Source organism: Ambystoma mexicanum, chromosome 4p, assembly GCF_040938575.1.
Source record: "Ambystoma mexicanum isolate Mex_15411 chromosome 4p, UKY_AmexF1_1, whole genome shotgun sequence".
Lineage (NCBI taxonomy): Eukaryota > Metazoa > Chordata > Amphibia > Caudata > Ambystomatidae > Ambystoma > Ambystoma mexicanum.
The window spans coordinates 1098552521-1098580229 of NC_090927.1; the positions used below are offsets into that span (position 1 = coordinate 1098552521).

The 27709-nt window shown below is 41.1% G+C and overlaps 1 protein-coding gene across 1 annotated transcript in view; it reads right to left on the bottom strand.

Moving 5' to 3' along the window:
• ENPP1 (ectonucleotide pyrophosphatase/phosphodiesterase 1) overlaps positions 1-27709 on the bottom strand; it is a 594855-nt gene that overhangs the window by 426555 nt on the left and 140591 nt on the right. Inside the window, exons 4-5 of the mRNA XM_069606684.1 lie at positions 17728-17853; positions 10172-10235 (exon numbers count right to left, since the gene is read on the bottom strand). Coding sequence (XP_069462785.1) covers positions 10172-10235; positions 17728-17853 — 190 coding nt within the window. The remainder of the gene's footprint in view (positions 1-10171; positions 10236-17727; positions 17854-27709) is intronic.

Consider the following 27709-nt stretch of genomic DNA (forward strand, 5'->3'; position numbering starts at 1 on the left):
GCTGAAGTTGAAGCTGCAACGCGATGCGCGTGCAGCTCTACAGTGTAACTCACTCAATTTGGTTAGAAATGGATAGTTATGCAACATGAGTATTGTCGCTTTCCTGACCAGATGCATGCATGCATCAAACTTGACAGTAATAACTGTTATTTGGCCCCCAGGTCCCGGGCCATCTCACCCCCCGTGAAGAGAATCCATACCACACAGAGAGGGTAAGCCTTTTTCCCCTCTGTTTGCCATAATGATAATGCAATGCAGTGTTTTGAAACAGACCTACAGTTGAGGTTTTGAAAGTGGATATTTATCCCTGCTCCATCTCTCACCCCTCCCTCCAGTCATCCCTACAGGGAGAGGTACTGAAGTCATCGCTGCTGCATATGAATAACAGCGGGCATATACCTAGATGCCTAGTCTAGCCCTGATGAATGTGGCTCATCCATCTTGTTCCACAGAAACCGGTCGGCTATAGAACGACCAGATCTAGTGCACAGTGCTATCCGCACAGGTCTTTCTCATTCTGAAAAAGGACCTCCAGACTAAGCACCTAGGGGTCACTCCTGTTTGAGGTGAATAACCTCCAGAGAGAAATCTACTGAAGAAATTTCTTCCTTGTTTTTAGACTAAACCTGCACCTACCAACACAGAGAAAACCCATTAAAATGAATTAAAATTTCATCTGTATGGCAGCAAGCACATGCAAAAACCAAGGTGGTTGAGCATGTGTTTTTTAGCACAACACAGTGCACCAGATACGATTTGGAAAGCGCAGTCAGACCAACTGGCTCTTTGAAACCCGTCCCATTCGATAAAACTGTGTTTTCTTTAGTGTGACAACGATTTTGGGCAACACACAGTTGGAATTCCCACAAATAGTCCCTTTGTTTTGTTTAGTCCTGACTTAACTACTAACAACCATACTCCCCTTAACCAATGCCAAGATTGGCGATTTAATTCCAGGTATTTCCCACCCACACAACAACAGTATCCCCACCCCACTCTCCCACTACAACCTACCACACACACATAGATAGCAACCAACTTTACCTTTTGATTTTGTGTAATATATCCAGTTTCTGTGCAAAATCAAAACTGAGTATTGTGGTCAGACCACTTTTCCATCCCGTTTGCATTCACACTACCACACAATATTGTCCCATCTGCAATACATGCCAGCAACCCAGGAAAATTAAATGCATCACAAACAGCACTCACATCAATTAACCATCCCTTCCTTCCGATCACACCCAACCCACAGAGTACACCTCAGCAATCACTATATGACAATCTTCCAAGCACTCAACCACATTTCCCCACTCAAAAGACAGAAGCACCGCGACCACCACCACACGCCTTTAAGAATGCTCTCCTCAAAACCACACAGGAGACGAGAGCCTAGAATGATCTTGGCAAAAAATAAAAACATGCCCCACCGCCCATAGACCCCTCAAAGACAGCAACTCAACTCTAAATACAATACAGCCATATGCAGCCCCAAAGCTGAGCACTACCTCCAAGAGATCCACTCCACCCCAAACCACACACAGAAACGTTTTAACATAATCAAGTCACTCTTTAATCCACCATCCACCCCTACCATGCCCCCAACCACCACAGCAAGTAATTCCTTCACCGACTACTTCAACTCACAAATACACATCAGACTAGCGCTGCCCTTCTCTGTCCCTCTTCCACATCCCAAACTCAAACCGTCAAACACATGGCACACATTCCACCCCATCAGCAAAGACACCCTCAACATCCTCACAGCCAAAACTAAATCAGCACCCTTCCTGGATGGTTCATGCATAGTTCAGGTTGCATCGCCACCCTGGGTCAACATCAACTCCTGTCTTTCACACTAAACCATCAACTCTGCACTCAAAGCAGGACAAATCTCTGTCTCCTCAAGAAGCTGGGGGAAGAGAGAGCCCAGAGACATTGTTTTGTTTTGAATAGAAGGAAATTTTACAAAATCACCACATAACGCAAAAAGTCTTATGCCAAAGACGATATTGTATTTTATTCAGATCACATTCTTTTACCAATTAAGAATGTTAAACTCTATCAAAAAAACAACTCTTCGAAAGCTAAAAGTTCTGTTGTAGCTGTGTACCTTAGTATACCTGGGAAAACATATTCTGGCTTATTCTGGAAAGCCCAAATATTGTTCCTTTCTATAAAAACTAAGCTTTTCCAAACATTGGCAGTGTTTCCGACTAAAATAGTATAAATAGGGCAGGGGTGTTGAAACTTGGTTTCTCCAGATGTCTAAGATGAAACCTCTCATCAGCCCTAGCCACCATGGTCAATGGTGAAGGGTCATGGAAGGCGTGGTCCAAAATATCTGGAGAGCCACAGGTTGCAAACCTCTGAAATAGGGTAAGCATGGTAGGATTTTAGGATCAGTCTTGTAAGGCATAGGCAGGAGGTTGCTTGAGCAGTGGAGTGGGTAGAGGTAGAACATTTTTATAGAATGTGCCATCTTTTGTGACATTTCTGGTCAGAGTCAGGAAAAGAACCTCCTAAATTCTTTGGAGGCAAGTGGGATATTGCATTTAGGGTCTGTAACGGAGTATGCTATATTTTTGAGGTAAGACAAATACTTTTTTCTGTAGAAACATTTTGAGAATTCTTTGGGTGTAGTAGAGGATATTCTGTGGCTGCAACCGAGTGACCTTTTTGCTGTGAGACAAAATACTTGTTGCTTTGATGGGAAACGTCTTATTTCTGGGGGCAAGGGGATAATACGTTCAGTGGATGTTATTCAGTGTACCATCTTAGTCTTACTATGGGGCGGGGGTGTTACAGGGACCAACTTTCATGACATAGAGGCATATTTTGTTAGTCTGACGAGAAGAACATCATAAAACTGTTTGGAGGCAGGTAATAGATTACATTCAGTGTTTGCAACTGGGCATGCCAACCGTGTGTAAAAAGCACAATTTCTGTTGCTTGCATAGGATATGTCTTTGGAGGTATCAGAAGATTACATTCAAAGGCTGTATATAACTCTGCCATCTTTTTGGGGTATCTTAGTGTGCACCATCTTGGTGGTAGGAAGGAGAGACATGTGACATTTCAGTGTGAGGAGAAAAGTATTACAGAATTGTGTGGAGGTAGGCAGGAGAATGCACCCAGTGTCTATAACTCAGTGTGCCACCTTTTTGTTGCTGGTTGCAAATTCTGTGTCTGTAATTTAGTGCTCAACGCATGCCATTTTCTTGTGGCTCTGGGGTAATCATTTTAAGTCCTGCCATGCAAAAGCATCAGCCCACCCAGTGATACAAAATTCCCAGGAGTCCAATGGTGCCCCAAAATGGGGAATAACTTAATAAGTTAATGCATGCTTGCCACATGTTGCAACTTTTTGGCAACTAGTGGTATGCTTTTCAAGAGGAAATACCGCAAAACTCGTAATCAGGCCCTTAGTGTTAAAAAATACAATTCACGTTAGCCAAATAGGTTTCAGTAGGGTGTCTTGTTTAGCCAGGCCACTCTGTTTAATAGAGATTGCTGCCTGGAACCCAGTTAATGTAACATTTAGTTAAGCAAAAAGATGTACATTTATTGGTTATGTTCTGTAACGCAAAAGTGTACCTTTTATGTGCCGCATGCCGAACCCACAGAAGTTACATTTTGTGAGGTGAAACATTGAAAGACAAACCAAGCAGGAGAAAACATTACCCCACAAAATAGTTCAACGCACAAGGTTAATAAAACAAATGCAGATGGCATGCAATAAAACATACTTTTCAAGAAAGTTATCTTGTGGTATGAAAGAAGCCAGCAAGCACAATGTCGTATGCAACAATGTTCACAGTGGTCCCCTTGCATAACAAAATGCCCAAAAAGCCCTAGTGTTTGTCTGTCCCCATGTTTTACTCCCTTATAAGCCCCTCTAATTACCTCTGTCATTTTAAGCCTCTCTAGCCTTTCCAGTGATAGAAGAAATGCGTGTGCCTACTTTCTCCAATACATTTATATGGTAATATTGGGAGAATGGTTGCCAGCCATAAAGACAGAGAATTTTCCAAGAAATCAATTAGACATTTGGAAACAATTAACTTTTGACTGCAGTTCAAGATGTGCCGGAGGGGTAAAGAGGAATTAAATAGCTGATTTATGTAATAAACAAAGATCCTTAGTCATCTTGTGTAGGTTCCATAAGTCATCTTTATTCCATATTACACAAAGTCTCTTTAAGATGGTAAACATGAACCACTGGGTCCCATCACCCAGGCTGGGGCTCTCCAACTGACATACTCTGGAACCTTCGCAGCAGGCATTCCTGCACTCACAACCAAACATTCTCTCAAACACACCAACATTCTCTCATGCATTCCCTAGCACCTGCATTCACACCAAGCAGTTGATAAAATGGGAGCCATTGCGCTAGATAATAGTAACAGTTGTTATTGCTGTATTGTGAGACCTAGGTCATAAACTGCTTTAGAAATGTACGTCCTACAAAATTGTCTGTTCGGGAGATATTTTTTAACAGGACACTGTAACGCACCAGGACAAACCTTATTATGATAATCCATTTCCACAAATGTTGATGTTTTTCAACCATTCTTTTCCTGGCTTCCGTCAAACGCTGGGTGATGGTAAACCAATCAAGAAGTTTTGGGGATAGTGTTTTGTAAGCCTGTTACAACGCAAGTTGAGGGGTTGAATGATGAGCCAGGAGACCAGGTTGAGTTAAGAGACTTTAGTGGGTTCGTGGTACATAAGTCACAGGTAATAAGTTACAGGCAGGATAAGTACATAAGGGAGGGAAGCATCCACCGGCCCCCCTTCTGTTCAGCTAATTTTCCAACTGAACAGGGAGAACCTTGGCACTCACACCAATACATTCTAGATGGAACACTATAATACAAGCATTCCAGGCACAGGCTCACATATACTTAGGAAACAGCTAATGAACCAGGATAGGTAAGACATAACACCTGTGCATGCTTCTTGACAGTTACTTCCGGGAGAGGAGGAAGAGGAAGGGTAGAAACAGGACTTTGTGAGGGCATCAACAAGAAGAAAGCCAGGAAATCTTTTCATCTATTGCTACTGCAACCTCATGTTACACTCTTAAGCCACCAGATCTTTTAGGGTTTCTGAACAGCTTCGTCCCAATCACAGACGACTGGTAAAATGGGGTTTACTCTTATTGAAGGGGGTTACATATTTATTCTAAAGCATCTTGCGCTCAGCCCTTCTGTAGTGTGGAAACAGGTCAACATTTCCAATTGGTTAGTCATTGGTCCAGCATGCCATTGTGGTTCGTCCTTGTTGTGTCAATCTTCTCTTATATTTTAAGTGCCATAACTTATTTTTGTTTTATTTCCGTTGCAATACGAGGAAACACTTCCAGTAAGCAACAGGAATATAAACCTTTTACTTATTTGTTTTCTGTGGTACAAGGATCTTTTTAGATGTCACACATTTTTTTCGTGCGGGCAGCTGGTGGTACATTTACCAGCCAGTTTTTCTTCTCTACTGGTAATTGGCTCAATAAGAGTTGGGCGTTGTCTACTACCAGTGATATTTAACACATATCACTGTCAATAGAATCGCCAGCCTTTTTGGAATGAGGCCTTGTTTTAAACTACTGATAGGAAAACAATTGCTTTAAGAAATGCTTGTCTGGATTTTCCTTTTCAAGCCTATGAATGTAGGGCACCTTTGATAAGGATGCGATCATTGAAAATAATGTCATACATAAAAGGTCTGCTTTAAGATGCAATCCAATATAATTAAAATTAGTATTTTGTTTATTGTGTTTTTGGTTTTATAGAAATGAAAGCTTTCACAATCATATTAATTTATAAGAAACATAAAAAGTACATGTTGAAACATAATCATCAATCCATCGAATAATATATACAATATGGATGAATAAGCAATATACACAGGGGGTGGCTTTTTGGCCAATAACAGCCCTCTGGCTAGAGTTTGCATACGTTCCAGGCTATTACCGGCCAGTAAAGTCCCCATTTCAAGGTGCATAAAGCTATTAGCACCTCAGGTTTGCATGTTGGGTTGCCAATGGCTTTTTAAGGATATTGTTCTTTGCATGGATTGTATGCCCCAAATTCCCTCATAAAATATAAACCAAGATGGCCACCATGCACATAAAGGCATGCCTTTTTAAATGTCCATTGTGGCAGTGGCAGAGACAGCGGACCGGAAGAGTAGTTAAATGGGAGCCACTGGTTGGGGGTGCCAGGTAGATTTGGGTAGGGATCAGGGGTGAGAGGGACCCATGTGTGGGGCCTGGGGGCCTTTGGGGGTAGTGTGTAGATAGCGAGCACCATTGAAAAACAGCAGCAGCACGACAGACACTAGTGGCCTGCATGGAACGCAGGCTTCATGACAGAATAAAACGTATTATGTTCCAGTACTGCCGATTGGCTGTCACCTTACCCACTGGTGCTAATTAAAAGTACCTCATCGATAAAGAAATATTATAAATCCTGGGCGAGATTTCAAAAGGAATAGCTACCCTATATTATTTATTCACCTTCTTTGAAAAAATAAATACATTCCCATCAACTGGGACAACATTTGGGCTAAGCTGTAAAGTAGCCATAACAGGAAACCAAACGAGCCAGCAAATCAACAACAGCGAATTCAAAATATTAAAAACAAAACCAAAAACCTCTGGGTCAATCAATGAGATGATGATTGGTCGTGAATGTTTCAGAACCTTAAGAGATTAAGAAAAATGTATAGCACATGTTTGGCAGGCCTACAAATACCACAGTGCTACTGTAATGCAAAATGTGTGCTAATGGGAACCATATAGAGTAACTGGACAATAAGAGACATCCATCAAATAATGATATATTCCATGAAACAGGTCTGGGCAGATGTTGAGGTTTTAGCGGTCGGATATTTATTGATTTAATTGAATATATGAAATGAAACAATAGCCTTCTACAATATCAATGGGAGTAGCAACCAGGAGACAAAAGAAGGGATAATTTACGGTGAATCAAAGGGCACTAGGCCGAGGGAAACCTCATTTCATATCACGTTAAAATCGCTCTAGATAGAAAAAAATATCTACATAAAAGTGTAGAAAATTAAGTAGGAAGCAATCTGGTACTAAAAAGGATCGTGTTACTACTAACAAAACCTCTCTAAAGTGGTCTTTACAGAGCAGGCTTGTCATAATTAAGGTTGTTACTGGTGGTAGGAGGAGGTCATACACATTTTTTTTTTAAGTCAAGAGAAGATGGGAGTGAATGGAATGTTGTGAAAATTAGCTCGGAGGGTTCGAGAAATATTTATCATAAAAGCATATATAGATTGGTTTGGCCACAAGCCGGATATGCATGAAATGATTCGTAAACATTGCCTGACAAAGACAGACGCAAGTACGGGTGGAGCGGAATTCGAAGAGACGACCCAGCCCAGGAGGAAGGAGGTCTTTAAATAACCTGACCGACGGTTGTACATTGAGCAAAATGTGCAGGTTCCATAACCGCTGAAGTTAAAATATATTTCACATAGAACCATGACAGGAAAAATAGGGCAACTTGGAAAGAGCAATGGATTAAAAGAATTATGCACTCAGATGCACTCTACAGAAATCGAATCCAACACATGCCATTACCCATTGAGTGGTAACCGCCATCCTTCGGCTCTGTTTTTAATAGGTGGGCAGCTCCTCTTACCTCATGTCTTTTTACCACCCTCTGCTCTCCCCTAACCCTCACCCCCCCATTTTACCCTCTACCCACAGCCCTTTCAATTAATTTTACGGTGGTGAAAAGTCATGCGGCAAAATGCAGTAAAGAAGCGGTGGTAAAATGGGGAGATACCACAGGAATCAAATGAAATCCAAATCAAAGTGAGTTGGGAATTATTCCAAATGAATGTTATGATTCCAAATAGTGCAAAGGAAACACACTGCAATCATGTGTTTCGTGCTAAACACTTGAGTGCTTTCTCAAGGCAAAATAATCATTAACTAACAAACGTAATGCACAGTGTGAGAAACATTTCGAAAATGGTTAACTAATTAAAAAAATATAAATGTCTGCAGAAATATCAAATGCACCTATTGCAATAGTTCAGTAGACAAAATATTCCTGCTTATTCCAGAACAGAAAATAAAGACATTGTGGTGTACAAAAGCCAGCAACACTACTCACTGCGTGTTAATACTGCGACCATGTCAATCACTGCACCTCATAACTCATTAGATTAATTATTTAATGTCATGTTATTCAGTATTTATACTGCACTCATCACCACCATCGTGGTCTGAAGGCGCCCGACCTCATCCAAGAGGTGGCAAATTGTGACCCATGCAACCTAATGATTACTGCCACAAATTAATGAAATGGACAAGGAGCTCACTAACCAAGAAACATTTGATAAAAAATGTAAGTTAAGAAAAAAAGTGATGGCCAAGCCCTGAGTTTTTACCTTACTCCTTCATGAGATCAGACACCAAGGTGGATTTTTTAGGGATCCCAATGGAGACCCCTCTTCATTTGTAAAAACACAAACTTTTCTTATTATGTATTCCTTTCCGTTTAATCACCAATGCCCCTCAAGTTCCCCCTGGCATGAGTTCTTTCTAAAGAGATTTGCCCCATCAGTCTGCACCTCCTTAGAGGGGTCACCGAGAGAAAACTGATAGAACAGACCTCTGACTTACACCTCGCACCACTCACGCACAAAAAACAATAACATAAAGAACATATAATGCATTATTTTACACAGAGGTGACTGCTGCAACCATCCACCACTTTCCAGGCCCTGTAGTGCTGATGTCGACGTGGAGGAAAGATGGTCTGCCCCCCGCTGACATTTGGGCTGTGTGCCCTCTGGTATTCTGGCGTGGCACGCTCCACCACACAGTGCCACCTGAACTCACTGCACGTGCCTGTGCACAATAAATGGCTTTTGGCACCCCCCCATGCTCGGCCATGCACTGCCTCTCTTTCGGCCCTTTATCCTCTTTTTGGGTGCCCAGATGTACTGGGGGCGGAGGGAGGGGGTAGCCCACAATCATTGCAGCAAACCCACAGCCTCTGTAATTCTTCTGGGGTGGCCCCCGAAACCATTTTTCTTCGGCAGACCCTGTGTCCTATGGGCATGGGGCACCTGATGTCACTGCCTCAACCCGCAGCCTCAGTAATTCTTCTGGGGTGGCCCTATGTACTAAGGGACTACCCACGATCACTGTAGCGCCCATTTAACATTTTCATCCTCCCGGAATCCATTCTTGGCCAAGGGAGCTCGTATCTTTTTTTTTTCTCAACATTCTATCCAGCCCCATGTTGGGATTTTTATTTATTTATATAAAGGGAGGAACAATGCTCTTTTGATCACCAAACAAAATAAAATAGATAATAAATCAGAACTGACAGGAAATGAGCTTCATACAATGCAGTGAGTTCGAGTGACATTCTGACCAGGTTGTGGAGGGGAGTAAATGGAACAGTCACCAGTGACAATATATGGCTGAACATACATAGATTAAGGACAATCAAAGCCATTTTTAAGTGCAGGTCAGTTTCGACGGCCAGCTCTGTTAGGCATGTGACCAAGATGGATGACGTACTAGAGTGAAGGCAGAGAAAGTAAGGGACAGGGGCAAGTGAGAGGCGAGGTAAAAATGTTAGCTAGAAGGCAGATGAGAGGTAGGTCAAGAAGGTAGCTTGGAGTCGAGGAAATAGGCTTTAAGTTTGGTTGTGAACAAATAAGTGTGGACTGTTGATCAGATGTTCATGTAACAAAAAAAACAAACACTACACACAATAAACACTCAAGTATTTTATTTATACACCTTTGAGTCTGTCTTTATTTCTAGACTGCCCAGGTATGTAGCCTATCTAGCCGGGCCTCGTTTAGGCCTCAGGCTATAACCCTGCCCCCAATAATCTGGGTTTACACACGCCTGAGAATTGCCCCAGTAATCGCAAATTAGCTGTGGAATTGTGGTTTGTGACCAGTTATTTCTCCTACTTACCCCTCATTACCCATCACTTGCATTAAAACTTATTTACATCACATAAGGATTATTGTACATGGATAGAATCACTTTCTTATACAATGCCTTGCAATGAAACAGCCAGCATGTGTCAGTACAACCCCCAGAAGTGGAAGCCATCACAGTTATTTCAGTCAATGAAAACATAATTGGAATGTTTCTCACCCTGATGGACACTGAGGTATGCTTAGGTCCTCACATTCTTCTCCTTCTACCCAACTTTTGTTTCCTGAAAGAGACATGCATGTATTTCACAGCAAATTCATGGACATCGAAGAAGTAACATTGTAAGTAAGTGAATTTCTTAGATAAACATGACATGCCATCACAACTCTCTTGCAATTGTAAAATAAACAGGTTTTACAGTGGACAAGTCCCCCGTATATATCACATGCATTGTGGGTCTTCATATCAGTGTTAGAAGGACAGTGGTAAAAATGCAGTCCGAAGCATTTTGGTTTACCTCTGTAGAGCTTGCTATAGAGGAAGACATAACATGGCAAGGATGGCCATAACTGAAAAATTGCTACCGGCTCATGCTACGATTCAATTCAGGTGCCTCAGAAACAGATCAAGGTTGCAGAGTCAAGAGACGCTGGAAGAACAGCTTTGTGTACAAAACAAAGAGGATTCTATGTTGGCTTGGAATCAAATATACTATTTTTAATGTCTATTGGGCAACCTGTTACACAATGTTGCACACACCAATCTGCTGCCATTTTGTTCGCTATAATCAGTATTATATGTAAGTTTGAGGCATGTTTTACAGATAAGAGACAGCCAAAGAAGTAACCCGTATTCATTCTATAAATAGACATATTCCCCTAACCAATCCCTCCCGCTAATAAGTTTTATGGTTTGCCACCTAGGATGTCATCATAGGTGACGCCTTTTGGGGTATAAGACCTCTGTGTAATCAAGTCTGTGTGCGAGTGTGCAAGCATCCGTCCTATGACAGCCAGTTAACCCTGATTTATTAAATTGAGAATACTTTGCCATATTCTTTGAGTCTATACAGTTATTTGGTCTGAGATATTTATTCCTAATTCCATCTAGCACAAGATATGCCATAAGGTGCTAGAGCACACCTCCTCCCCATTCCAGGAGGGTAATGGGAAGGGCAACAGATCTGGGAGACATTTGTAGGGAAAGGGCAGCAGATACCCCTCCCCCCTTAAAAAAAGGAGGAATACCTCAAGCGGCAGTTTTACCGCTAGCATTATAAATAAATAGATGCATTACAGGACGAGTAAGTAAAGGTTTTATTATAGATCTTGAAGTTCCAACACTGTGCATGCCTGAAATGTACTTATTAAACTGTAGACGCAGTGGGCTACATGCACTGTCAGTGAACCACCTGTGCATGTCCGATAGTGTTACCCAAAGCTATGGGGTACACGGAGTGGGAAGCCAGAGGGCACAACATTGTATAACTACCCAGCAGTAAACTTAGAACTGCTAAATCCTCCTCTTAATCACAACCTCCCACTTGATAGAAACATAAATCCCACTCCATGCAAGCTGGCATAACTAAAGCCTAATTAAACTTTTGTGATTAGGGTTAAGCCTCCAATATTTCCGTGTGGGCAGGGTCTACCACTGTTTTACCACAGTCAATGTTTGATATGGATTAGAGATGATGTTACGTAGCGCCCTGAGTTAGATAAACAGCTCAACTGCTGGCAGGCACATACTAGACACATGCTGTTTAATCTGGAGCCAGCTACCGTATACCACTGATTACCTTTTTACTGGAAACCAAAAATAAACCTGTGGCCAGAATTACAAACCTAAAGCACATAGATTTAAATGCCTTTGCGTATGCCTGCACGTACTTTAAGAGCTTTGTACACCATTTATCCAGGCTCCATGCAGCTTGCTTTTATGCAGCGTGACATAACACAACAAATACATCAAAATCATAAGATATGGTTCAACATCCCAGGCAGAGGAAAACTCCAGTTTGTTTGTTTGTTTATTTATTTCTATGTCACACCCGACCCAAGGGTATCTGGGCGCCTTTGCAGAGTGAGTTACAGGGATATTTTCAGCTTATTTACAACAGTTGAGAGGAATAATAGCAGTGTAAGAATGGATACAATTGGATAATGCAAACAAACCACATACATACAGGAGTACATACATACAGTGAAAGGCAGGCTACTTCATGGACAATCTAAAGGATCTAGGTTGGAATCGTGTCTGAAGGATGGGAAAGTCTCGGTTCTAGTATGTGCATAATTAAGGCTGGCCATGGGTGTCGTTTGTGATGAGCCATTTTATAAGGTTGCGCCTGAACAGATAGAAGGGTTGGTCTGCTCTCAGTGATGGGGGTAATGCTGCCATGACAGGGAAGCCGATTCCTCCTGCTGTTTTTTTTGTCTGAATCTAGGCACGATTCTCTCAGAGAGGTATGTAGGAACTACATGGTTGAGACATTTATGTGTGAAGGATAGCGTTTTGAGTAGGATTTTGTCTTTAGCATTGATCCATTTGAACTGTCTCCTCAGGTGCTGCTCTTAAAGCGTTGTTTTGCAATGTTTGGATTTTCTTGATGAGGTATTTATTGGCCCCCAGATAAAGGACATTGCAGTAATCCAATTTGGAAAGTGTAAGTGCTCTTGCTAAGGTTATGCAGTTTTCCTTCGACAGGAATGGTCTACATGTTCTAATCAATTTACAAATGTAGGCAGTGGCAGATGCCAAGTTGCTAGCTTGTTTGTTGAGAGTGAAGGCGGAGTCAAGGTAAAAACCAAGATTTCTACAACTTTTGCTGCATTCATGGCATTACCATCAATGTTGAAGGTGGTATATTCCTGCCCTAGTTTGTTGAGATTGGGTGTGGAACCAAGTATAAGCAACTCAGTCTTGTCATCATTCAGGCATAGGCCATGTGTGGCCATCCATGCCTGGATGATGAGGTATATTTTATTCACTAAAGCCAGGTCCTTATCATACTCGCCCGATAGGGGTATGAGGATCTGGGTGTCCTCTGCATAGTTAGTGTAGGTGACACCCAGATGGTCTGGGTCATCGAACAGTGGTTTTGTGAATATGTTATACAGTGTGGGGGAAACACAAGAACCTTGTGGTACCCCACAGGTTATAGGAATAGGGTCGGCTGCTGCAAGTGGCGAGAAGACTCGCATAGTCCTATTATTGTGAAATGATTTAATCCAGGTGATGGCACCTGGTGAAAAATGAGTTGCTGAGGCCAGATGATTGTATAGGACTTGGTGGTCCACCATGTCGAATGCGGCCGAGAGGTCGAGGAGTAACAGCAAAGCAGTTTTTCCCTTGTCCTTCAATTCATCAATCTGTGTTTTTAAGTCTAATAGAGCTGTCTCGGTACCATGGCGGGGTCTGAAACCCGATTGTCGTGCACTGAGGAGATGATTTGTCTCTAGATACTTCTGTATTTGACTATAGGCCATTTTATCCAGGATCGTAAGTAAGAAAGGTACGGTGGTGTTAGGCCTACAATTGGTCGGGATTGTGGGGTCCAGGGTCTGTTTTTTCAACAGAGGTAGGACCCAGGATTATTTTAAATTGCAGGGGACGGTACCTGAGGCAAATGCGCAGTTGATCAATTTTGTTATGAAGGGGGCAAGGTCTCTGACGGCACCTTTGATAATCTGTGCTGGACAAATGTCTCCTTGGCAATTTGATGGTTTCAGTGATAGAATGATTTTTTTCCATCTCATATGTTGAGACTTGAGAACATTTGAACTGGTTGATAGGTTTGTTGGAGTCTGGGATTATGTTGTTGTTTTTGTCTAGCCTGGGTAATGTGGCTATTTTGTTAGCAATTTTACTTTGGAGTAAGGTGATTTTATTCGGTAGGGCATTCTGTATACCGGTGCACCACAAATTCCCTTAGGATAGTGAACAGTTTGCTGGAACTTGAGTTTGCTTTCATGATCCTTTCTATTGTAGAGTTCATGTTTAGCACAAATAATTTATTTTTTGTAGAGGGCTGCTAGATTAAAGAGATTTGTTTTGTTATCATCATTGGGGTTGGCTGTCCATAGGGTTTCAAGCTTTCTTCTTTCATTTTCACATGGTTTTTAGATGGGGCGTGAACCATGAGTTCAGATGGGCTTTAGAGTTGCTTTTCTGTATCTTAAGTGGGGCGACTTTGTCAAGGGCTTTCGTCATGACATCATTATAGGCAGGTATGAGGGTATCTGGACTGGTTGAGTTGGGAAGTGGATCAAGAGTAAGCAAGATGAGCGGAATGATCCTTTCAGTCGTGATGTTTCTTTTGTTCCTAGTGGTGATGGATGGTGCGATGGGATTGACTTTAGATTTCGAATGACTGGCTGGCAGGGTAAATATTAAATGGTGGTGCGTCCAGGCTAAGGGTGAAATCGCTGTGATGGAGGTAACGCAGTTGTAATCTGCTACCTAATCAAGGGTTCTCCCTTTGTCGTGAGTAGCTTGAGTCACTCTTTGGGTGAGTCCCTGTCCTGTTAGTACATTAGCATGGCATGGGCTTGGTGGTCGTTGGGATCATTGAATCCAAGATTAAAGTCTCCAAGCACAAGTAGTTGAGAGGTCAATTTGGTGTTCTCAGAGAGTATGGCAGAAAGGTCATCTTCAAATGAACCAAGTGGTCCTGGAGGTCTATATATAAGATAGATTGTTAGGGTGTCATTATTGGAGATCGGGAATTTAGCTGTGAGTAGTTCACATGAGCTAGTAGTGTGGGAGGGAACCATTCTCATGGCAAGGTCAGATTTGGCGATGAGGGCTATTTCTGCCACCTCTGTATCTGGTTCTGTCAGCTCTCATGATTTCATAGTTGTCTGGTATAGCTAGGAGTAGGGCAAGGCCGGCGGACAACTACGAACAACTACACGTACTAAAAAGAAAAACAGCAGTGAGTTCACTGCTTAAGCCCAACAGCCCACGGGCAGCAGAAACACATGTCTACAATGAAATTGTACTTTGAAGTATGATGCAGCCAGTCTAAGCAGGACAAAGCCCTAGATCAAAATAATGAATTAAAATCAGGCCAAGTATATCATGCATAAAACATTAAAAACATTTATTAAAAGAGAGCACAAACACTTTAAAGAATTTAAAAAAAATGCAAGATTGGCAAAGATTTCAAAAACACTAATTATTTTCCTGCATTATATAGTGGGCATATTTGTGTAAATTACACCATGTATATTTCACAAAATAAAAGTGAAAAATGTGCCCTAGTTACTGTCACTCATTGGAAGCGATCACAACCTCTTTGCCTTTCAGAGACAGGCTATTTAGGGAGTACAGGCATGGTTTATTTTCTCTGTTTATCTAAATTCATTTTAGAGTTCCTATGATATTTGTTCCCATCTCAGGAAGTTGGTGTAAGAGTGAATTCAGGTTGGGAGGTTAGTATTTTTGGATTTTTCATGTGGTTTGGAAAAACCAAATAAATGTTAAGGTTGCTGAAAGGGTACCGAGGCACAGCCACAATTTTGGTATGTTTCAAGTCTTATTTGTTACTTGTTCTGCTTCTTACATTTTTCAATGTTTTGTCTACTTCAATATGTTCCATTTATTAATGTATTCATGGAAAAAAACATTGTGTAAAAAATAAATGCCTCAATGCTCTTGGCACAAAACACCTAGAAGCTCACCTGCATGCAGGGCTGAGGCTGCTTCCAGCATGCCCACAGTCAACAGAAGAGCAAAACTATCTTGCAATTTTCCTCTCAAACCCCACTATCCAAACCCACCAACTTTCTTTGGGGCCCTGCTAATGGCAGCCGTGCGTGGTATACGTCCTAATAACATAAGAAAAGGAAACACATATTTACCTAAGCTATTAATATACAATGGACACAATTCCCGAAAGGATGCAGAAGCGGAACGTGAAGTGCAAAGTGCTTGAAACCCACTTCATTCACAAAGGGACCCTTATTATTCACTTTTTCGAACTGTGACGGAATGAGTCACCCAACTAGGATTGGAACCTTTAGGTTCCACGCATACATCCATCAAAGCCTTTCCGGCCCCATATGATACGATGGGTTATTTATAACGCGCTTAATACCCAGAGGTTTCTAAGCGCGGACCCGGGGATCGAACCTGTGTTGCTTGTGTCGTCTTGCTTCCAAGGCGAGCATGTTGCTGCTGAGCTATCCTCCCAAAACCTGCACCGAGGGTGAAGGACAGGAGACTGCACAATAGTACCTCACACAGAAACCCCAGGCACATTCAAGTGTCCAGAACGTGGCCATCCTAAGCGATCATTGGTCCATTGCAGCTGCATTGCTGGAGGTCTCGTTCCAAGCGTGACCATTTCTGTTGGTATCCATTCATTTTATTGCAAACAAGTGGTACATAATAAAAATACAGAAAAGATTAAATAAATATATAAAGGGTAGTGGGGTAGCGGTTAAAATGGGTCGGTAGGCTTTAAAATGGTGGAAAAAAGGGATCTGAGGGGGACCCCCCAAATTAAGGGAGTTGTACCCCTTCTTGGCATTTCGTCCACCTCTTCCCGAATGCTGGTGCAGTGCTAGATATTCTAGCCGCCTTCACAGGGCCAGTTTGGAGGAGTACACAGAGCATTCGGTCCCAGTAGGACATTGTACCGTATCCAGTGAAAACCTCCCAGAAATAATCTCACTTTTAAATGCATATATATATGTGGAGGGTGGGTTGGGGCAATTATTTAAGGGAAGTGGGAGTATGGGAGGGTACGGGGGTCTCCCCTGCATATAAATGCATTCAAAAGTACATTTTAAACTGCAGCTTTTTCGGCCGCGGGTTTATTCCAGGCGACTTCATCACATAGAACCCACAGTACCCTGTGGATATTTTAATAATTAACTAGATTTAAGTTAGTTCCCAAAGACATGTTGTTCCGGGAGGAACATCTTACTGTTGTATAGTCCGCCCCATACGGCTTGTGTCACTTAAATGTATGACCAGGTAGTAGGGAAATAATATAGTATTCTGTCTGAAAATGAGTCTTTCTGGTGGTTTGCCAAGCATTTACTGACGTCCATACAATAAGCAGCAGCTTTTAGAGTAGGGATCTGACCTCTGACCGGCCATTCCAGGAGAGTCCACACAATACCAGATATTAAGGATATGGCTACATAAGTAACTCATTTTGATTCAATGCAGTCACATGTTTTATATGTGCATATCCTAAAGACATGGAATGGATTTGTTTTTTGAAGAATGGATTTGGAATCCAATGCTGTAGAGCCCTTTATGTGTTGGCAGGGATGCCTAGACTATATAAATAAGCATACAATATTAGTAATATCAGGTTTTTGTGTAGTTCTTCAAGCATGTGACTGCATGTAGCAAACAGATCTCTGAATGTAGCGTTAAACTAGCTGCACTATCTTACCAGCTAGGGGTACCACCATAATGGTGCCCTTGGCGATGGACAAGCTTTCTTAAAAAATAACAGCATGTTCCTATATAGTGTTTCATGCCGGATCCTTCCTCCTTCTAAGCACTGTAATGAAAAGCAGTGGCATACATTACATTGCTTATTGATTTCGGTGATACCCCATTGATCAGCAGCATGTTTGAACTCAGTCCACCCGCATGTGTAGGTGAATGCATGGAGCTTGCCTTAAATTGTATATTATTGAACTGCTCCTTAAAACAATGGTTCATGCCTCATTATCCTTAAGCACTGTGTTATCAATAAAATATGTCTGTGATACAGTACAAAATATAACGTAATGTCAGTGGAAAAGTACCTTGGCAGGCAGTGTTGTAGTTGCTACAACAATCGCCCGTTCCCTTGCAGTCCTCGGAACAAGAACAGAGGCTCCCCGCCATCCTTTTCTCGCCACATCGGAATCTGTTGCAGGTCCAGATCTTGGCTGAAATTAGACAAACGAGAAGCACAAAACTAATTACAGCCACTGAAGTTAATTTGACTGTGGTAGTAATGACTAACTACTTGTGTTGCAAGGGCATCACCCTCCAGCAAATGGCCAAATTGAATGCGCAAATGGCTTTATCAAAAGGACTCGGCAACTGACCTCCGCATAAGGAAGGGAAGGCAGGACACAGGCCTCAAGGACATAGCAGCACATAAAATGATATCCTGCTCCACTGATGGGGTAACTCATTTTGAATTCAGAATAGGAAATCGGTGAGATCTGAACTATTCCCAACATGGATGCCAAAAATCACAAATCTTCAGAACAACGACATAGAAAGTAATGAATTTGACACTTTGAAGTATGTATGATCATATTTTGAAGTTATATATATTTGTACGTTGTAACATAACCTCAATTTTCCTTTTCAGTAATGGACCGGTGCAAAAGGGGAGGGTTAAGTTGCCCTTATTGAATTATGTCCTTCACATCGGACCTTGGCTACAAACAAATGCACCGTGGGGGCATACAGAAGCTCCACAGGTTGTCTTTCGCAATGAGTAACAGAAGAAAGCGTTCAGTTGTTTTCAGTGTCATCAATTGTTAAATATTGATCACATTGCCTAATGTCAAATACACATTTGTCTCTAATGTTTTAGTATGTTCTAACAGTATATCAATGGTCAGTGGTATTGAATGCATCCAGAAAATAAGGACATGTCTGCGATTTCCCCTCCTCATCACTCAAATGAAAAATCTCCCCATCCCATAGTTCTACCAGAAGGACTCCACTGAATCCTTTTTCTGCCCGTCTTTTTTAAACCCTGTTCCTGCTCACTCCTCTTTTTTGCCCCTTCATTTCTGTAATTTGCCACTGGATTCATCCATTGCAGCTCATTTGCTTTATTCTGTTCCTTTAACAGAAGTAGCAAGTATGTTCAGGGGTAATTAACAACATGCATAGATTTCATATATCCCCTCACAACTCGTTGAAATCCTGTCAGTATCCTGGATGTGACAGTGGATTTCTGCATCCCTCTCCACAGCTAAGGCTAAATAGTGAACGCAGGATCATGAGATCGAACACACAGACATGCAAAATGTCTCCCTCCACACCAGCACAATTCCAGTAATCAAGCCAGACTTAAAACAGCACAAGCGCATTGCATATGCATTTCTAGTTGGAGCCCAGCACATTGACTAAATAAGGATTATCTAAGCCATCTTTCAATGACATTCTACGCACTAGTGTCAGCACTAAAACAAACACTAGCACAGGTTTAGTCACTGCATCAGCTCAAACACTTGTGCAAATTCTTTCATTGAGGCAGCGCTTTAATGATTCAAACATGATCACACCACCAATGCTACAACAAACAAAATAGCTCTACCAGAAAGGTAGCTCCAGAAGCAAATTTCCCAAAACCCCAGAATACAGAATATTACCAATTTGCACCATCCCAGTATTTCTTACTCTGGCAACCCTGGTATGCTTTGATTATGTTAACTCCAGTATACTCCGGTTGAAAAGCTCTGTATATTTGTTTTTATCTCATTATGTTCCTGTTAGGACAGTCCAGGAATATGCACAGTTTGTAAGATCACAGTATTCATCTAGTATGTTTACATATTACTAAATGACAGTGTGACAGAATGCCATTTGGTGAGAGTGGGATAGCCTCTTATCTTTCTTTTTTTATTAATACAAGGATGCAGGTAGTGATAAGAACCCGTTTCGTAATGTTCCATGTCAAAATTATAGTTCACTCATGTGGCTTTGCTGAGACAAGTCTCCTGAAACCCCTAGCAAAAATCCTGCATTGGCAGCTGGGTTGGCTCAAAGGTAACATGTACATTCCTGACAGCTGCTTGAACACAAAGTTCCTACAGGCAGAGGTGACTTTTGAATCATCTGTGACACAGATTCAAACTATATTAATTGTGTATCCTAGACAGGCTGATGACATGTCAAACTGTAAATATGCACCATGCAAATATAAGGCAAGGTGGCTACTGGGGGTCACACAATTATACAGCCAACGCATTTGGATATTGTATTAGTTTCAGCTTGTTGAGCGGTGATTCAGCATGAGAGGGATGATGTGTATTGACTGTCTGGCCTGGATGTCTCCAGCACAGTCATGTGTGAAAATGCCTAGGAAAATGCTTCTTTGATTCCCATGAGGAAGGCAACACCTTCCTCCCAGGGCACAAAAATCCCCACCACCCCCGCGAAGTTCCCTGGGAATCAGTGTATTAAAGGCAGTCATGGGATAACAAAGCCCACTCACACCAGGATCCTGATCACTGGAGTGCTTATAAGGTCAGCAGAGATGGGAAGTGGGTGGAGTTTGAGTAGTCAGAACAGAGGTGTGGGCTGAGAGAGAGGATCCACCATATTGGTTTCTTCATGTACTCCCTACAACATTTTACCTCCTCTCCCCCACTCCCTGCAGACAATGTAGCCTGGGTATGATACCAGAAGGCAAAGGACACTTGTTACAGCAGCGTAGATTTGACAACAGGCTTCCTTTGGACCAATCCTTGGTAACAATTTGCCCTTATACAGGAAGGAGATCCTTCTCTTAGTTGATTAATCTTTGGACTCTGAGAAGAAAAGGGATTCACTGGACGCCTGTTGGGAATACGGTCTGTTCCAAAGACTTCTGGCATGGAGGTGAAGGGCAACATCTTCAAGGCATAGGAAAGTTCAGCTTCATACCTATCCCCAGAGTGCTTTGGGGGAGACATTGATGAGGGCTAAGGACCTAGTCCACCTAAATGACCATAGTGACTTTAAAGCCCCCATCTATGCGTTTTAAATAAATATCCTCGAACATTGACATTGCTGTTGAAATCCTCTGCCTACACACTCCTGCATATCAACCCAGAACCAGAGTGCCATTTATTTTCAAAGTTTGCATTCAGTCTCTTTCCTTTACAGGGGTGGGTCTTTAGGGTTTTTAATTAGTTGGTTGCATTGTCAAAGGTTCTAGTTTTTTAGACCCTTGGTTGGACATTCTTTTATTTTGGTACCATTGCACTATTCTTGTTTGTGTTGAAAATAGATCAGCTCACACCCCTCCTGAAGATAGGGCAAGCCCTCAGCCTGTGCTACCAAAAGAGGTGAAGGAGGTATACCCATTGGACTTTGCCTGTTTCACCATTGTCATTGGGGTTATTTCTGGTTTAGTAGTATTGCAGGGTTGAGTGGGCAGTTTAGTCGCTGCTCATCCCCATAAACCACCAGAACAGAAGTCAGAACATAACAGTACTCATTTCATCACATCCAGTCCCATCTGTCCAATCCGAGTATACTCCAAGATTGACAAACCCATTATACTATTAGTTGACGTTCTTAGTATATTCCTAGTTTGGCGGACCCAGTGTTTTCCCACTTTTATAATGCAGTGTATTCCTAATTTTAACTACCCAATCATATTTCCAGTTTGAAATTCCTGCTATACATATGGTTTACAAAATCCCCTCATACTCCCCATGTGACTACGGCAGGATACTTCGTGACTAACCGGGTATATTCCTACTTTACCCACTTTGAGTGCACTGTCAATTTGATTACCTCAGTAAATTCCTAGGTTTACAATCTCACAATATTGTTAGGTTGTGAATATCAATATAATCTAAGCTTTTGCAACTCTAGTATGTGCACAGTTTGACCATTTTAGTATACTTCAAATCAGTACCACCCCAGCATATTTCTCGATATACTATGATGGTATGTTTCAAGTTTGATGAATCCTAGTACATTACCAGTTTGACAATCACAGCATTAGACCATTTTGTGCAGTGTCATACCCAATCTTAGCATACCTCTAATATACACAGTCCCAGTATGTGCTGTTGCTCAATCCTTGGTTTACCAATTTGACTATCCAATTTTAATAATCCTAGCTTGTACAACCACAAGATGTTTATTATGGCAAACCCACTATGCTCCACATTTAATAATCCTAGCAAAAAACTGTTTTAACAGCCCCAATGCATTGCATTTGTGTACAACCAGTCTGCACTCACACATTGTATTCCCTTTCATTGAAAATCCCAGTATACTTCCAATTTGACATCCAGTTTTCACAAGCGGAATATATTCCCATGTTGACCATCCCAATACACTGCCAATTTGATAACGCTAGTTTACCCACAGTTTGGAAAATCCAGTATATAGCCAGTTTGTACAATCCCAGTATTCCCTCAGATTTAATAATTTCAAATTGAAAATCATGTTTACTCCCTGTTTGGTAATCATAGTATATTCCCAAATGACAAATATCCGACACTATCAGTTCTAGGAGGATACTAGTTTGATAATTCCAGTCCTCTCCAAATTTGACAAACCAATTGTGCTTAGAATTTACATAATCCCAGTACATTCTGAGGTTAACATTATCATTCCAAATACAAACTCAGTGTTTACTACCATTGAATATTCATAGTTTAACAACAGCAGTATACTTCCACTTTGTCACTTGCCAGTCTACTTGTTTATGTTTATTTTGAAGGGTTTTATAAAGCTCACAAATCACAATAGGCATCAAGGTGCTATTGAAAATCTAAAACGGCATATCTCTCAAGATATAAGGAAGTTAAGCTACAGAGATGCTAGATTTAAAGAGGTGGGTGCTTAATATTTTCCTAATTGTTAATAAATTGTTCTCCAGTCCCACATTCACAAGCAGGGAATTTCAGGTTTTTGATGCTGAATATCTCAAAGATTACGGACCAATTCTGGCTTTAGGGATCTTTACAGCTACTAACTTCGCTTGTCCACTTCATATCTGAAATCATTCTGTTATATATTTCAGGATGCAGTGGGTTATACTATTCTGTTTACCTCCATACAAGACTTTGTGTGCCAAGCACGTAGCTTTAAAATCTTAAGTTTCCTAATAGGTAAGCAATGCCGAGATGCGAGACCAGAAGAGACATGTTCAAATTTTTTAGTGTTAAGCAGCAATCTGGCTGCATCATTCTGAACCCATTGTAATCAACGTAAGTCTCTCTGATAACCCTGAATAGCCACTATTATTACTGCCAAATGTGTGGTAAAACAAACACATGTAGTACTAGTAGCTTGCGGTCGAATGAGAGAAATGGTACAATGTGTTTTAGTTTCTTCAACTGACAGAAGTTTGATTTGACCACCTGGGCTATGTGTTGCTCAATAGACACCGGTTCGTCCATAAGCACCCCCGGGCTACATAGCATTGACGAAGGAGCTGGACAGCCATAAAAAAATGAAGGCCAGAATATTAGATTACATGGGTTCAAAGTGGCATTCGGCACCAGTACCTCAGTTTTATCAAGGTTGATTTTCAAGGAATATTCATGCATTCAAAATTTCATTTGTGCTAATCATTCCTTAAATTTAAGTACCACATCAGTTCTATTTCCTTGAAGCGTAATCGTGATTTGAGCATTATCCATCTAACAGGAAGCCTGCGTATCTAATCAACCTGGCCATCAGAGAAATGAAGAGGTTGAATAATGAAGGTGACAGGGATGTACCTTTTGGTAAACCTCATTATTTATCTTTTGGTTGTGAAGAAAAATGGCTGATCTGAATAATTTGCAATCTGGTCATCAGAACTGATGTTAGTTGGTTAAACACTGTTCCATTGTATGCAAGGCTGAAACTGAATGGCATCAGGATGTTACGGATAACTTAACGAAAGCTGCCTACATCGTAGGAAGGACTAGTGCAATGACTCCTCCATCATCAACTTCTTCTTATAAACAATCTAGTCTAGCCATAAATTCCAACTCTGTGTTTACCCTGTTTCTTTGTGTACCATGCAAACCAATAATTGAAGTCTCTTAAAACTATGTGGTGTGGAGTAGATAACAAAATACCAGCTACTGCATCCACAATTGGTTTGCAACATAATGTAATAGTCGGGAATCTGTAGCTTGATAACTAGTCAAGTGACTAGTCAAATTGTAGAAATACTTTAATTAAAAGTGTTTCTGCACCCACAATATTTGGCGCTATTAAATCCAGGAATACTCTCAGTTTGGTAATCCCAGTATCAACCCAGTTGTTCAAATTGAGGTATGTCTTCAGTGTGACAACCACAGCATATTTTCAGTTTGCAGTATTAAAGTAAGCACCTGATTTACTATAACAATTCCATTGTACTTCCAGCTTTCAAACTCTGACTATATTTCCAGTTTGCACAATCCCAGTTTACTAACCCAGTTTACTTCAAATTGTCAATGTGAGCAAGCAATCAGTGTGCAACATCTCTGCATACTTCGAAATATACTATTTTTTCATTTTAGTATAAAACAGTCATAAGACTTTTCATACATTTGCCATAGTTAAAAAAAACTAGACACAAACATAATCTCTGATATTCAATCAACAGATTTACATTTAAACATACAGTTGTTGATACTGGAATCAATTAGATTTCTTTAACTTTGAAATTAATACCTAAAGTGTTGTTAAATCGTAGATTAAATGACTGTCATTACCTAATATGTGGTTGTCCCAAATACCAGCACAATGAACAGAATCCAAATTCAAATTGCCATAGGCCAGCAAGGCCTCCCTGCGTAGGTTGTTAAAGCTTTTACACCCAATGAGTAGGTGCTTAGCACTTTCCAGTATGTCATAACCACACCATCTGCAAAATCGTAAAGTTCTGGGTATACCAATTCTAGCACCAGTTACCTCCCTGAAATTTACTTGGTTGAATTTTACTTTTACATGAACCAAGAGATATTTATTGTTGGGAAAAGAAATAGAAAGGAGTGGATGTGTGTTTCATTCGATAATGGACAAATACAGAGCTGTTCACTTTAGTAGCTAAATTGACAAGAATTTGTTCTGAACAAGAATCCTGGATGAAATGTATTACACATTTCTTGAAGAGAATGTGATTCACATTAGATGGAATGTAGCACAGGTGTGAGCTCCACATATTAATAATGATGAACATCTGATGAATAACACTGACACTCAAGTGTGGAAGTAAAGCCAAGTACACATTAACAGTCCAGAATAACAAGGAGGAATCAGGAGCTGCTATATGATGATATTTGAGACATCTTATAGCTATCGTGGCACTGACGCTACACGGATTAAATTCATAAACATTAAATTCCACAGGAGAACTTACTGGAAGCCTGAATAAAGATTGTAGTCATTTACTTTCAAATAAATCCAATTCTGGGAAAGATTTAAGGGTCAAAATGTTGCCCCCTTAGGTGAGAATGGAGACAATTCTGGCTTTATATACTTTCAGTATCGAGACAACAGAATGGTAACCGTGTTTGTATACAAAGGCTCTGAGTACCCCAAGATGTTTCTCTACAGCAGGCTTGGTAATGTTGAGTTGCGCGATCCATTTCAATGGGTTATCTATAGTAATGCCCATGTATTTAAAATGCATAACAGTTTCAACAACTTCATCATTTAATATCCATGTGAAACCCTTTTTTTTTTCTTTTTACACGGGGGGATGAAAACACAAGGTCTTGGTTTTATTGGTGTTGCTTTGGAAACCATAGAGTTTGGCATACTCGCTACATAAGTGTAGTTGTTCCTGTAACCCTTTTTTGGTGTGCAGTCTAATAGAACAAGGTCACCAGCAAAGCCTAGTCAATTGATGGGGGATTTCTAGGATCAGAGTGTGCCCTTTTTTTGTAGACTGGGACTGGAATGCTATCAGTCCAGGTTGACGGCAGAATGTTAGATTTCAATGATGATCAAAAATAGTCCATGAAGGGTACTGGCCCACCAGCATGGCTTCCTTTTTAGAATGAGATTACAGATGCAAACAGGACTAAGTGCATGAGAAGACTTGGTGCTCATGGTAATTTGTATACGCTCTGGTATTTGCAATTAATATGTCCAAGGGCAATTACCAAAATCAGGGTATCACTATTCAGCAGGGAACGGCCTATAGTGGCACCAATAAAATGTCATCCATGAGGTTAAATAAGCTCTGTTAAGCAAAGATGGAGCAGTGTCAGAGTGATTAATGATTTGCCAAAAGGTTCTTGAATCGTTAGAATGTTTGCCAATGTTCTTTATCCAAATTATACCTATTATGTCTGAGCCACAATTGGTACACATTTTACCTTGTGCCTGTGGTGACAGTGCATTCTTCTATGTCTAAAAGAGAATTGGCAAGTTGACATATGTTGCATCCTAGTTGCTTTTTAGCCTTGCAGATGTCTCGATCAAAAGGTCTGCAGTGAACTAATTTCTGATTAGCAAACTTTAAGGTCAGAGCCTCCTTGAGGATTGCAAGTTATTGCTTAATTAAAAGCTCTTGATCTGATCTATATTATTTAGTGGCAGTGATGATGCCACAAAGAGATAGTAAATCCAAATAGTAACCACAGGGTCTGTATGAAATTTGTCAATCAGGGAGATCACTTTGTCTATGTTCCCAGAATTCCAACTCAATGCACTGTTGGCAGTCACTCTGGTATGTTTCCCAGATATATCACCGGGACAGTAGCCGTTTAGCGAAAAAAAAAACACGAGAGTATAATGAAGAGGCTCATTGCCTTCCCTTTTTTTCTTTGAGTTTGCTGTAGTTCACCATTGAAGTGTTAGAGATGGAGTTAGTAATATCATCAGCTGGTGCCAGCATTAAAGTCACCAGCAATAAGAATCAGAATAAGGTCACCATAATGATCAATTAAGGTCTCTATATGTCTTAGTGTGGGTGGCGTAATGCTCTTGACCAGTAGGTGAGTCATAAAGATTAATGATAAGGAAGTAAGTGGATTTGCCACCACTTTTTGGGGCCACTAAATCATGCAAGCCAAGACTGAGCCTCTGAGTAAGGAATCTTAATGATGTAATAAAACATATCAACACTAATGATAAGACCACCCTAGGGTCTGCCTTTGGGTCCCCTGGTGGCTGGAGTTTAAATCGACAGGCGTCCATCGATTTCCACATTGTCCATAAGCCAGTAAACCTGTGTACCCAACACCAAGCCCTTTCAAACGGGGTAGAAATACTTTGAGATGGATGGGGATGCAGAATATACTCAAACATCAATAATCAGACTGACTCAGGAAGTTGGCAAAGTATGTCTGTTTGATTTTCAATGATCTAAAACAGGGAGTATAACTAACATCATGAACATCCACTCAATCTTCTAGCTCAACGAGTTTCCTAAAAAAATACAGTTTACATAGCAAAACCTCATCATCATTGATGTCAATCTACGTGGCAATCTACAAAAACCTACATGGAAAGAGATAGGCTTAAAGGGAACATCTAGGTATACGTTCCATACTTGTCAGGGAAAGTGATTGTATCTCTAACATCAGATGGGGCAACTAAGCCCTCCTCCAGTGCAAGTCATTTATGAACGTCATCAAATACACAACGTCCTATTGGTTACATAAACTATAAGGCTCTCTATTACATGGCACTCTATAATTGGTTGGCACCCTTATACCCCTCTGTAATATTCCACACACGGTAGCAGCACGCAGGCTGGCACCCAGGTGCTGATGGGCTGATCATGACCATTGCATCCCACTTAATTAGCCCGCCATCTATCATCACTTTTGCCGTCTGCCAGTCAATTAGCCTTTGAACATTGGCCACAGTTTCAGAATGACCTATGGTGGTACTTAAACATGGATAAATGGATGGGGCAGTTCAAAGGTGGAGATTGTGTTTTTCTTTTTCTCAATGGGGCTCTGTAATCAGTGTCACAGTGATATCTCGGCTTATGGGTGCAGGTCCATGGAACCACCACAGATGTTGCTGCTTTGTTGTCACAAGGGGTTATACATTTGGGACAGCGCCGCAACCAGGGTGCAATAGTGGTACGCTATAGCTAGTGGTATTATATAA